The 12,612-nt window shown below is 38.6% G+C and overlaps 1 protein-coding gene across 2 annotated transcripts; it reads left to right on the forward strand.

The window, feature by feature from the left end:
* The first annotated feature begins 45 nt into the window (after positions 1–45).
* Positions 46–9,763, forward strand: LOC308689114 (uncharacterized protein). 2 transcript variants are annotated; one of them, XR_014029954.1, is made up of 5 exons: positions 46–130; positions 645–776; positions 2,648–2,781; positions 2,876–2,974; positions 7,861–9,763. XR_014029954.1 is itself a non-coding variant. In XM_081362674.1 (3 exons), the coding sequence occupies exons 2-3, from the start codon at positions 695–697 to the stop codon at positions 8,688–8,690; spliced, it is 912 nt and encodes a 303-aa protein (XP_081218800.1). In that variant the 5' UTR covers positions 69–130; positions 645–694; the 3' UTR covers positions 8,691–9,760. The 2 variants fall into 2 exon arrangements, 1 of the variants encoding a protein (XP_081218800.1); XM_081362674.1 differs by lacking the exons at positions 2,648–2,781; positions 2,876–2,974 and having other exon boundaries at positions 69–130; positions 7,861–9,760.
* Positions 9,764–12,612: the final 2,849 nt, after the last annotated feature.

Raw genomic sequence — 12,612 nt, forward strand, 5'->3', positions numbered from 1 at the left:
AGATAGATAGATAGATAGATAGCATGTGAACAGGACTTTTATTTTGGTCTGGAGATGTGACGTCATATGCCTGGGCCGCGATCATTAGATGAATGAACAGATGATCTGGTTGTGATTCGGCTGAAGAAAGGTTTGTGTTTTAAAACATTTAGATAGTTTTGTCGATATAAATCGTTCAATGTCATAGTTCTTACAGGCGATGCAAAGTTAATCATTTATTATTGAAAGTAACGTTGTAATGCTTTTTCTAACATTAATGAACGGTATTTATTGTCAGTAAAGTGCATGAGTAACAGAAAAGGTGCGTCTCATTTCTCTCCCTATATCGCAAATAATTTGTGATGGGAGAAACGGAGCTTTCAAAACTCCGAGTCAACTGAACTAATTGATTTGAAAAATGATTCACTGATTCGAATCGCTGCAGCACTGACTAACTTAGACCTGCTGGTCAAAACACTGTAAATGCAACGAGAACATAGGCTAAACGTGTTACAACTACAAAAAAAAAAAAAAAGGTAATTTAAAGACATTAACTTTCACCCTGACTCTCACCAGTGCACTGACTACTGCACTAGGGAGCTGACTGAGATGCACCCAGAGGTTTATTTTTCTTTCTGTTAATTATTCTCATCTTAAACACACAGAAAAACTCCTGGTGAAACGACTGAGATCCACGCGACACACTATTATAAAGATGGCAGTTATTAAAGAGGAGAGTGAAGACATGAAGATTGAAGAAACATCTTGTTTCACTCAGAATACTGAGACTCAAAAAGGTTGGTTTCATTTTCTAAGCTGAAATTTTTTTCAAGAATGTCATATGACTGTCCTAATTAAAGTGGTTTTATTTGGCATGGAGCGAGTCCCTCATGTGGACAGACATTGAGATCACATGACCAGACAAATACTAACGCCGCCATCAAGTGAACATGAGAAGATCCTACTTCCACATTGAACATTAGTATTATTGAATAATCGTATTATTATTCGTAACATTAAATTTGGAAAAATATTAACACACTTAATTTGTGTAACATTAAATCCAATATCAACCTCTGAATTGAAAACAATGAAAGTCATTCATTTCTATCACCTAATTATGCAGCTAACAAAAGCATTTTGTATGTTCTACTTTTATTGCTGAACTACTCTCAGTTGACTGCCAGATTGCTGTCCTTGTAAATATATTTTAGGGTTTAGCTCATAGCTCGAGCCTCCTTCGAGGAAAGCAAGCCAAGTTTGTCTACCTTTAACTATTAAGACTGAAAGGGCAGGCGAACTCTTGAACTAACCATGAATGTTGTTGGTTATAGCATATTTAGACCTATTCCCATTGCATCAAAAGTTGCAGTGCTGAGCGCTGTAACCAATCACAGTCTGTTAAGTGCATGAATTCAATGATATTGCCGACTGGGTCACTCAAGACATACACATGGGTTTTTATTGATAGGCGAAGTTCTTCATTTATGTCTCTCATGTCGAAACATTTGACTGTTAAACATTCTGTAGGATTGTAATTTTTATGATACTGCTAGAAAATGCTTTTCAGAAACGTGTTTACATGCAATATTTCATAATGTAGCCTATCACCCGAATGTATTTTAGATTTTCTATCTTGTGTTAGGTTGAAATGTTTTTTGTATATTAATCAGGGCCGGCGCTCCGCACACGCACATCACGCACTGCGCGTAGGGCACCAAGTGCTTGGGGGGGCACCAAAAAATCTGGGTCGTGAAAAATCATCACAATAGGGTACTAGTATAAATAACAAATAAAATATGTCTAAAGCATGTCGTTCAATGAGGCCTATTATATGTTGATCCGACGAAAACTATGTGTGTATTTAAGTGGTCCAGTGGTAGAATTTTTGCCAAGCGTGTCAGAGGTTCTGAGTTCTAATCCGCACTCATATAGTTTTTTTTTTTTTTTTTTTCTCATCAAAACCGATTATGTTTTTTAGTGGTTGTATATCAGGCAGGGACACTTTTTGTGCTTTTTGTTTTCTAATTGTACCGGAGCGAATAGAGAGTCTCTCCACAACGGATTGAAACGCGCGTCTGAGTGAAGGCTGTGCGCGAGCCAGAAACAAACATAGTATCACACACACCACCACACCACCAAGCATTTGTGCTTAGGGCACCCAAATGGCTAGCGCCGGCCCTGATATTAATTTACATTTTATGGATTGTGATATTAACCTTGTGTTTACCATGTAAATAGCCTCAATGCTAACATGGCATCAATGATCTTGGTATCGCAACTCTAGTTTCTACACTCTCACAAATGCTTTCATCATAACTAACATTGCAAACACAATGTAAATAAATCACCAAAAAGTTCTGATTTAAGAGCAGAACTCCGTCATGGAACTGGAGTCTGACATCTCAAGTGATTTAATAAAGGCAGCATTTGTGCATGCTTTCTGTATTATTACATCTCTTAGAGCAGGGGAGCCCAAACATGCTCCTGGAGGGCCACTGTCCTGCAAATTTGAACTCCGACCCCAATTAAATACACCTGAATCAGCTAAGCAATGTCTTCAGGATTACTAGGGTGTAGGGATGGGCACTCAAGTACTCGTTTGTGACAGCATCGCCCTGACTTTAAAAAATATATTTATTTATTTTTTTCTGATTGGTTATTGCAGCATTTGGGGTGGTTCCTGAGGTCTGATTGGTTGGTGTGAGACAGCACGCCTTCCAGACCTGCAAAATGAAGTGAAACTGGATTTGAAAGCGCACACTACAGTGACGCCTGGAATCACTTTGATCCTGAAATGCAGTTAAGTGCAAGATGTGCAGCGCCAATCTATCATATGCATAACATTATAATGAGAACACGATTGTAATAGAATGTTGTAAATTCTGTGCTTTAGTTTTTCAGTGCACTGTTAAAGGAAGAGCGCGTTCACGAGTTAGCTACACAACAGACTAGCATGGTCAAGTCCATGTCCTCATTCACCTTTTGTGCAGATGTAAGTTGTACTTTTATGTGGTCTGTATCTGATTAATCTCAAATATAAGACGCGTTTGGTTGAGTTTAATAACCAGCTAGCAAAACGCTACAGTTTACCGACTGTTCATTCACTCTTCAGTTTCAGCTCAAATGCAATGTCCGACACTACTGACTATGATCGGGTTATATGAGACGGTCATATTCCTTATATATATATATATATATATATATATATATATATATATATATATATATATATATATATATATATATACATTTCTTTTTCAAATTCATTGATGATATTAATACAGCATTTTGTTCACATTTTTAACAGTAGGCTAAACCTATGTTTTATTTAAAGTTGTTTCTCGTTATGGCTTTGAAAATGCTCAGTGAAGACTGTAATCATTTTCTATCATGAAAAATAAAATTAAGTGCAAGATGTGAAGCACCAATATACACGCCATATATACCATTACAATGAGAAAGTGATTGTGATAGAATGGTATAAATTCTCTGTGCGTTTCCCTTTCAAACCATAGACTAAAAAACTAGCACGCTCAAGTTCACATGCGAAGGAGCTGGCTTGGTCACCCCTAGTCTCAGCCTCTGACTTCATGCCCACGGACCATTGGCTCAATGCTTGATGCATAAGGCACACAAAATGGGAAACAAAATTCCAGCTGTGGTGGCAGGCCCATTTCCCCAGGGACAGGGGGCGTCGCCCATTAGTGATATTCCAATGGGCCACGCCCCTTGCCCCAGGTGTTTAAACCTCCCCTAAGTATTATAATATGAAATGCTCCAATTTAGAGCGGCAAAGTGATTATGTGCATCCCGTGCACAGAATGATGCACTTGAAGCAACGCAAAATCACAGCATGCAGCGCTTCGCTTTGAAAAGTTCAAAGCACAAACAGAGATATTTGATACTTAGTGTATTATATCTATGCAACAGTTTATTGAGCCTTTTCTTTTAACAGTTTTAAATGTCAGTGTGCATGAAGAACAACTCATAGTGCTCTCTACTCCAGTGCTGTAGTCTAACAGACACCTGGGAGAAAGGAATATGATTTAGAAAGCACAATAAACTCCAGCAAGCTAAAGTCATTTTATGCAAACCATTGACGGGGTTTTTCCTGGGTCAAAGTGGTCTTCGGTGGTGGCCGACAGACACTGTCATCCTTTTTTTTCCCTCTTTTTAAATAAAAGCTGTGATTTTACCACTGGATTTCATAGCTTTGTAAGATAAAGTCCTTCTTTGCTAGACCTGAATTATTTTGGTATATAATCATATCAATATCAAAAAGTAGAATAACAAAATTAGCATTAAAAAGTTTTTTGACTAATAGTCTAATTTTCTACCATATAGGCCTAAAATTGAATAAAATTAGCAGCTAGCTAACAACTTGCTTTGCACCTTTTTTTCTGTTTTCACCTTACTCCAGTCTAAACTTGGCTAAAATATTTAGATGTGGCGTACTCAAATAGTCCGTTCCGCGTCCATAGCAACGCGCTGTTTTGCATGGCAACGGTCTGTTATACTTCGCGGCGGTCTGTTATCAAGAAATAACAGACCGCATTCTACATTGGAATTCAGCCACGCCATGTAATAACATTAGTTAATGTATTAGGCTAATAACTAACATGAACTAACCATGAGCAATTCATTTGTTACTGTATTTATTAATCTTAGTTAATAAAAATACAGCTGTTCATTGTTTGTTCATGTTACTTCACAGTGCATTCACTATGTTAACAAATACAACTTTTGATTTCAATAATGTAGGCTATTAGTAGCCTAAATGTTGCAATTAACATTAACAATGCTGTAGAAGTGCAGTTTATTAATAGTAAATGTTAACTAATGGACAGTAGTTAACTAGAGTTTAATAAATGGAACATTATTGTAAAGTGTTACCAGTTTGCTATACACCGATTCATACGTCTCGTGAGTTCAATGTTGGACAGATCAGTTGTTTTCAAAGACAGTATATATAAACTGGACACAGCGACCCCATTGGATTCAACGGAGACAAGTGAAGTCAATTAGAAGCACTAACTTCCTGATGGTCGAGCGTACTGCGCAGACTCAAACTGAGCTTGACGACGTAGATGTGACGTGAGCAACCCGTCTGTCTTCTAGTAGCTGTGCCAAGCGAAATCTCAATCATTCCCTTCCGAATCTTAGAGAGATGGAGAGTGTGAGTAGGAGGTGTCCATGAGATAGGAGCAGGAGAAACCTTTGCTAAGTATTCTGATTAATTACTTTGTCATTTTGCCTCCACGTTCCCCCGATTGCGCGCAAGCTTCTCCTCCTGTTCATATGGTAATCTCTCTACTGTGCGACAGAGAGTCGCGTGGGTATGACGCAATCGTTAGCCTATTTTTACAAAAACTGCTTCTACGGGGCCATAACGTAAGATACAAGGTAATGGAGCCTTTTATACATTTTCGTGTTCCTTTGGAAATAAATAATGGACAAATGGAGTCTTTAAACGCCTCAGATGTAAAGTTATTCGCTGTCAAAGTGACGCCAAAATGAATGGGAGTCAATGGGATGCTAACAGCAGGTGATGGTCTGCTAGCCAATGGCGGCGCCCGGGGAAACTTCAAAATAATATGAAACGCTGCCCCCCTTGTTGTTTTAACCATTCATTAAAGTGAATCGGTTCAAAGGAGTCATTAGTTCGCGAATCAGACGTGTCATTAGTGGACGTGTAGCCAACGGCACGCGTTGTGTGATTATCTCGGCAGTTTAGGACATTGCACAAGATTTGTGTCAACACAGAAAGCACTGGATAGGTTTTTTTTTGTTTATTGAAAGTGTTTTTTTTATGTCAGCTGAATGTGTGGAACACTTTTCAGAGAAGGTAAGGCAACTTTTTTGTAGCACAATTCACACCCCAGAGAAAAAAATCTCTGAATGCATCACGTGAAACTTAAGTCTTCCGACCTTTACTATTGTGGCAATTGATTTTGATTAATATGCGCGAGGGAGAGGGAGCAAGACGGCGCTCGTGGAGTTTGAAGACGATGAGAGTGCCGTCTCTGCTCGTTCTTTTATGCGCCCTGTCAAGCGCAGCAGTCATTCTATGCTACATCGCTCACCGATCAAATAAGACTTTGGCGGGACAAGAATTCGCTTTGGCGGCCGCCAAAACCCCTGCATAGACCTTTATCTACAAATAAAGTATAATAATGGGAACATTGATCTTGGAGAAAGTGTCATCGTGATACTGTCGTAACCATCGTGACACGCTGTTTGAATGCTGAATGGAGAATGAGTTTCCATTAACTTTAACTTGATGACTTAAATATTCATTTTTACCTCACATTATGTTATTGAATGACTTTAGAAGTCTTGGAATATAGTGCACAAAAACTTTATGGTGCTTTACAATGTTTTTTATGCCTTTAGTGGGGCTTAACAATAACACAATAGTATGCACAACATCGGACCTCACTGAGAAGCTGTAGCCATGGCGGGATGATTTTTGGTGAATGAATGAATGTAGCGGAAACACTGTGTATTGCTGTCTTGTGGACTCAGAGAAGTGTGCTATTCTACTTTGTTTGATCACAGTGCAGGCTTCAGTTCAAATAACCTATGTTCCTGAAGCGTATGTATACAACAGTGGTTTGGAGTCAGGGTAGTGTGCTTGATTGGTTTGATTGGTAAAACAGAATGTGTCTGCTCAATTCAGCGTGAGCCGAAGGAGAGTCACAGCACAGATCAGCAGCTGTCAGTCAGATTTCATTTATCACGCAACAAGAGTGATGAGCTGTCTGAAAAGAAGAGTGAGGTGAGCTGACTGACAAGACGATGGCAGAAGATTTGGTTTCAAAGCAAGATGTAAAAGAGCCTATTTGGAACTGTTTTGTTGTTGTTTTATTAAAAATAACAATAAAACCACCATTCAAGCAAAAAAAAAACAGTTTTCATGTATTTCACTACACTTCAGCTTGTGATTCTTATTAAGAGGGGGTACATTTTTAGGATTCTTTATCTAACCCAAGTGTCTGAGATCCTGACACCTTGCACTTCTGGAGACTCCAGGTAGGTTGCAGTTCTGGAAAATAGTGGCGCTGAAGACTAAAGGGTTCCTGATGGTTTCACACTTAATTCTTCGTTCTTTTGCAGTTAATGTGTCTTTTATTCTCCATCTGTTTTTGGCTGACCCAATGAGTATTTCACTTTCCAATGGTCATGCCTTAACTGCCATTTCTAGTATTGCATTAGTATTGCATCCTTCTCGTGGGCATTTAATAATTTTTGACTATTCAGTCTTAGTTAAATCTATTTTTTGGATTATTTTATATGTAAAAGAAAACGTGCCTAATAATTCTGCACACCTGAATATAAGGCATTTTTCATTTCTAGCCTTCATGAACAATTATATTGATGATAATAACGCTTATAAATGATTAAATACAAAATTAATAGTAATTATTAAGATTAATATGGTTTGGAATTGGTAAAATGTGCCTGGAAAAAAAAATATGATCAGAAAAGCAACGTGCCTAATAATTCTGTACGCTCTGTAAAGTCGTCATTCACTGCCATTTAATAGACAAGCAAAATAAACAATTTTTAAAGATTTCTCCTTGTGTGAGTAAATGAGTAAATAATTACTACATTTTCATTTTAATGTGAACTATCATAGAATCATTTCATAAAAAAAAAAAACATCAAAGTTGATGTGTGATTAATTTGCCATTTAATTTGATTAATTAATCTGCACATCATGCAATGACATCCGAAATGTGCACTGTTGGAGGGACGACGCCAGGACCAGGGTTGATAACCACTGCTTTAATGCATTTTTATGTTGTTTTTTATGCATGTTGCTTTGTGCCATTAAATTAGGGTTAATATTTTTGTTTTGTTTTGTTTTTGCTTTAGATATGATGCAGCTGAAAGAGGACAGTCAAGAACTGAAGGAAATTGAACTGAAAATTCAGAATGAGAAAGATCAGGATTTCATTACTAGGGAAAAATATTTTAGTTGCTCAAAGACAAAAATGACTTCTTCACGTAAAAGAGCTGGAAGTTCTTTAATTTGTGGACAGTGTGGACAAAGTTTCACTCAAAAAGCAAGCTTTAAAGTCCACATGAGAATTCACAATGGAGAGAAGCCTTACACCTGCAAACTGTGTGGAAAGAGCTTCACTCAAAAAGGAAACCTTAGTGTCCACATGAGAATTCACTCTGGGGAAAACTCTTTCGCCTGCAATCTGTGTGGGAAGAGCTTCTCAAGAAAAGAAAATCTTAAGACTCACACGAGGATTCACAATGGAGAGAAGCCTTACACCTGCCTTCAGTGTGGAAAGAGTTTTACACATAAAGGACACATTAATTCCCACATGAAGATTCACACTGTAGAGAAGCCATTCACATGTGATCAGTGTGGAAAGAGTTTGAGATGTAAAGTAACCCTGAAAAACCACATGAGGATTCACTCAAGAGAAAACTGTTTTATATGTCCTCAGTGTGGAAGGAATTTCACAGACAGCAATCACCTTAAGAATCATGTAATAGCTCACATCGGAGAAAAGGCTTTCATGTGCCCTCACTGTGGAAAGACTTGCTCAAACAAAACAAACCTTGAGGTGCACATGAGAATTCACACTGGAGAGAAACCTTTCACCTGTCAACAGTGTGAGACGAGTTTCACATATAAAAGAGACCTAAAACGTCATTTGCAAACTCATTCTGGAAAGAAACTTCAGTGATCTGTGTGTGGCATTTTACTCAGTGTAGTTATTAAGTGTACTTCAGAGTTATACATAAAGTACTTATAAGAATCATCTTTTCCATACAGTACATTAAAGTGCATCAAAAACAAGGCAAAATACAGCAAGAAGGGCCTACTCCCTGAGTTATGAAATTAAAGTTGACTTTGTCATCATGTAACAGCCAAGTTGAATGCAGCAGCAGTAATGCACGTATGTAGGGACGTGGTGGCCTTAATAGTGCTATCATTGTACTTCTCCTTGTTCTTCACATGGCTTTTGGATAACAGGTGGTCAGTGCATGTATTTTTGCGCTTCCAGTCAACAGAATGTTGACAACTTACAAAACAAGAGTCCGCTTGACACATAAAAGTCACGTGGGAACTGCTCGGCTCGGTACTGAGGGCTTAGCGTCAAGTTTCTTAACTTTTTCGCCGACGAAAGATGAGCTGTGGAGAGCCGCTTCGCCATTCTCTCATTGTTTTGAAGGGGGAGCTGAAATGACGGGAGGGATTGTGTCGCCCAGATTAGCTTCCCCCGGTCTACATTTTCCTCAGACATATGTTTTTCTCCCACACAAAAACAGAATTTTATTCCAAATATGTGAAATTCCGTGAAATACCGCGTTAACACTAGATTCCGGGTTAATTTGCCAATTCCGCGATTCCGTGATCGCGGAAATTATAGGGCCCTATACTCCTACTATTATTATCATGAATATTATTGTTGTTACTACTACTACCACTATTATTATTGTTATTATTATTAGTATGAATACTACTTCTACCACAACTATTACTATGATTACTATTACTATGATTGTCTCAAATTGCCTCTATCTATACCACTAAAATATCCCATTGCTTAAACTTACCAATGTACCTGCATACATCACTATATCGATATATTTATATTTAGCTGTTTTTTGTTGTTGTTGTTGTTGTTTTTTGTGTTCTGTTTGTCTTTCTCTCTTCTGTATGTGTATATATGTCATTGATCTTTTACCTTGTATAAGCTACTATGTTTTGTAACTTGCAATAAAATAAAAAATAAAAAAGTGTACTTGTACCATCACCTTCACTGCCACATTTTCAATGTGATAAAGTAAAGCAAACAGAGATGATAAACTACGTCCTACTTCAGTGGTTACAGCATGTAAGAGATGTAATAAACCTAATACAATATAAATACTATTCTGTCTGAGTGGTATCATAGTTGGTTAGATACCACAACCATAATGACTTAGTGTCTAAACAAAAAGAGCAGCAGTTTGTAAATCAATATAACTTTTATTTATTGTGTATCAGCGATTAAAAATCTTAAAACAGCATATAATTATATATTGACAAAAAATATTATACAGTAGGCATTGATTCTTGAACTCCACTGGAAGTAATTCTAAAAGTCCTTGCACACTGAGTCTGAAATTTTCGTATGCATTTTTTTTCCGTATTCGTGATTCGGTGGCTCTGAATTGTCACAACACCATTCATAATGCTTGCTACGGATGTGAAAAACGCAGAAAATCGAACCCGATCCAAATTTTTTTATGACAGACAAAAGTTTCAGAGGCAGTGTGTAAGCGTGATTGACATAATGTGAGGTCGTATTTATTTTTTAACGTGCGAAAAACTTCAAGGGCCTTAAATCGGACAGAAGCTGCAGTGTGGGGTGGATTCGCAGGCAGCGGAGAATGCAGGTGGCGATTGCAACTAAGTGACATCATTTGCAGAGGGTGTTCAGGTGACTGAGGGTGTGTTTACACGACAACGATGTACTAAAAATGGAAACATTTTGTCTTTGCTTTTTTTCACCTACAGACAACATTATCAAAATTATTTTTTACAAGGATCCATGAAAATGACAAAAAATGCTGCATTATCATGCCAGGCCAGTAGTTTGTAAAGAAACACCATTCCCCTATAGGCTGAACACGTAATACGATTGCGCATGATGTCACCATTTTCAGAAATTCACGTTTTTGTTGTTTACATTGAGATGATAACGAATTTGAACAGTTTGCGTTTTCAGGCCCCCAAAATGCATTATGTCTACAATGACCCCCACAAACATTACATCCGGTTTCAGAGCTACAGGCATATACCTATACAACAAGGATATCTTCCCAGATGAAGATTATGCCCCATCAATGGTAACAGACAGGCTAAACCCAGAAGCTACTGCTGACCCGCCTGGACCTTCACATGAGGAGCCAACCCATACCACAGGTCTTGAAGCAGGTCCAGACCCAGGGGAGCCACCTGCCACTCTTCCGGGACCAAATCCTGAGCACTTGTCAAGTGATGAAACTGGGTTCTGGTGCCCATGGGAGTTATGTGTCTCCAAAAGTCATACTTCCCTTGCCAAAAGCCACAGCAAGAAGGCCCAGAATGTTGAGAAAGTAAAAAACAAGAATCGTGACCGACACACCTGAGAAGATGGAGCTGGTGAAGGCACACAAAGAAAAACAAGATAAAAAGGCTGAAAAGGAAAAGAATGAAAGGCAGAAGAAATGGGCTCTGAAAGGCTCAAATAAAAGCAAAATCATAAAGAAAAAGGTTGTGCACAGTAGCTCAGAAGAAAGCATCATGGGCCTTCCACTTGATGACACCACTGACGATGAAGCAGAAGATGACCTGGAGAACACACACAACAGAGAAAATAAAAGGGCTGAAAAACAGAAAATGAATGAATATAAGAAGAGAGGGACTCTGAAAGTGTCCAAACCCAAAAAGAAAGTGACTGTCTACAGTAGCTCAGAACAGAGTGACCATTCCATTCCACTTAACAACACCAGCGATTATGATAGTTCAGATATCCAGAATGATGATGGTGACAAGGATCTGTCTGCTGGTGACTTTGTCATTGTGAGCTTTGCTAGTAAAACCAAATCCTATAACTACGTTGGATTGGTGGAGAATGTTGAGGTTGCAGACATCAGCGCAAAGTTTTTATTGCAAAGTTGCAAGAAGTCTGTGGATGGAAAGCCATCTTTACATTTAAAGAAAATGATGAAGGAGTCATCCCTAGAGGTGATGTGCTCAAGAAACTACCCACACCCCAAAAACTTGGTGGTACAGTCAGAAGGGAGCAGAAGTTTATATTCCCCTGCAGCATTGACAAGTCGTATGTTAAGTAGTAGGCCATATCCAGACCACCTAGACCTACATACTCACAGGGGATAATCTGGAGAAGTGAGGAGACGGGCATGCCTCATCAGTGTTTGACTTAGGCTTACCTGCCATTTGTTTAATTTAGCTAACACTGATTTCAGTTTTGAGTTTGCACTATGTTATTTAAGAAAAGTTTTATTAAGTCATTAAGTGGCCTAAGTTACAATAGGATGTTAAAGTAACAACATGTAACTTTTCAACCTTCATAATATATTTCCAAGACCCTTGTGATAGTACATCGACTTACAATAGGTTGAATGAGACGTCTGCCAGAGCCTGACGGGGTCTGTATCGCTTTTACTGGCACTATGTAACTTCAGGGTGCGGGTAGTAACCAGCCCTCAAAAAGAACTACAAAATTCGACTGCTTTACGGCATACGTCACTTTGCCCACCACTTCCTCAAATGTGGCCAACCAGCGCGTTTGTTTTCGTACGTCTGTTTTCGTCATGGCTGAAGCAGCAGCGAAACGTAAGAAGTCCAAGGTTTTGTCGGAGTAGGGTCGGAAGAGGAAAAGGGAGAGTGATAAACTGAAAGGCAGGACGAGGATCAATATTGGTCGAGCGTTTGCTCGCTGGCGTGAGCTTATGGAGGAGTGTTTACCAGACCGATGCTGACTTGGCCGTCATGCTGTTGAACTAGTAAGTAACTGTAAATTGCTTGCATACTATCTTTAGTTTTTCTAATCTGTTGTCTGCCTGGCTACGTTATGGAAACTATCTGATCCTCCATTTATTTATCTTCATGAA

Source organism: Scardinius erythrophthalmus, assembly GCF_964197995.2.
Source record: "Scardinius erythrophthalmus genome assembly, chromosome: 4".
Lineage (NCBI taxonomy): Eukaryota > Metazoa > Chordata > Actinopteri > Cypriniformes > Leuciscidae > Scardinius > Scardinius erythrophthalmus.

Coding starts and splice junctions, on each gene's coding strand:
- LOC308689114 (XM_081362674.1), top strand. CDS start 695: ATGGCAGTTATTAAAGAGGAGAGTGAAGACATGAAGATTGAAGAAACA. Junction 777..7,860: donor GAATACTGAGACTCAAAAAG/GTTGGTTTCATT, acceptor TTTTTGCTTTAG/ATATGATGCAGCTGAAAGAG.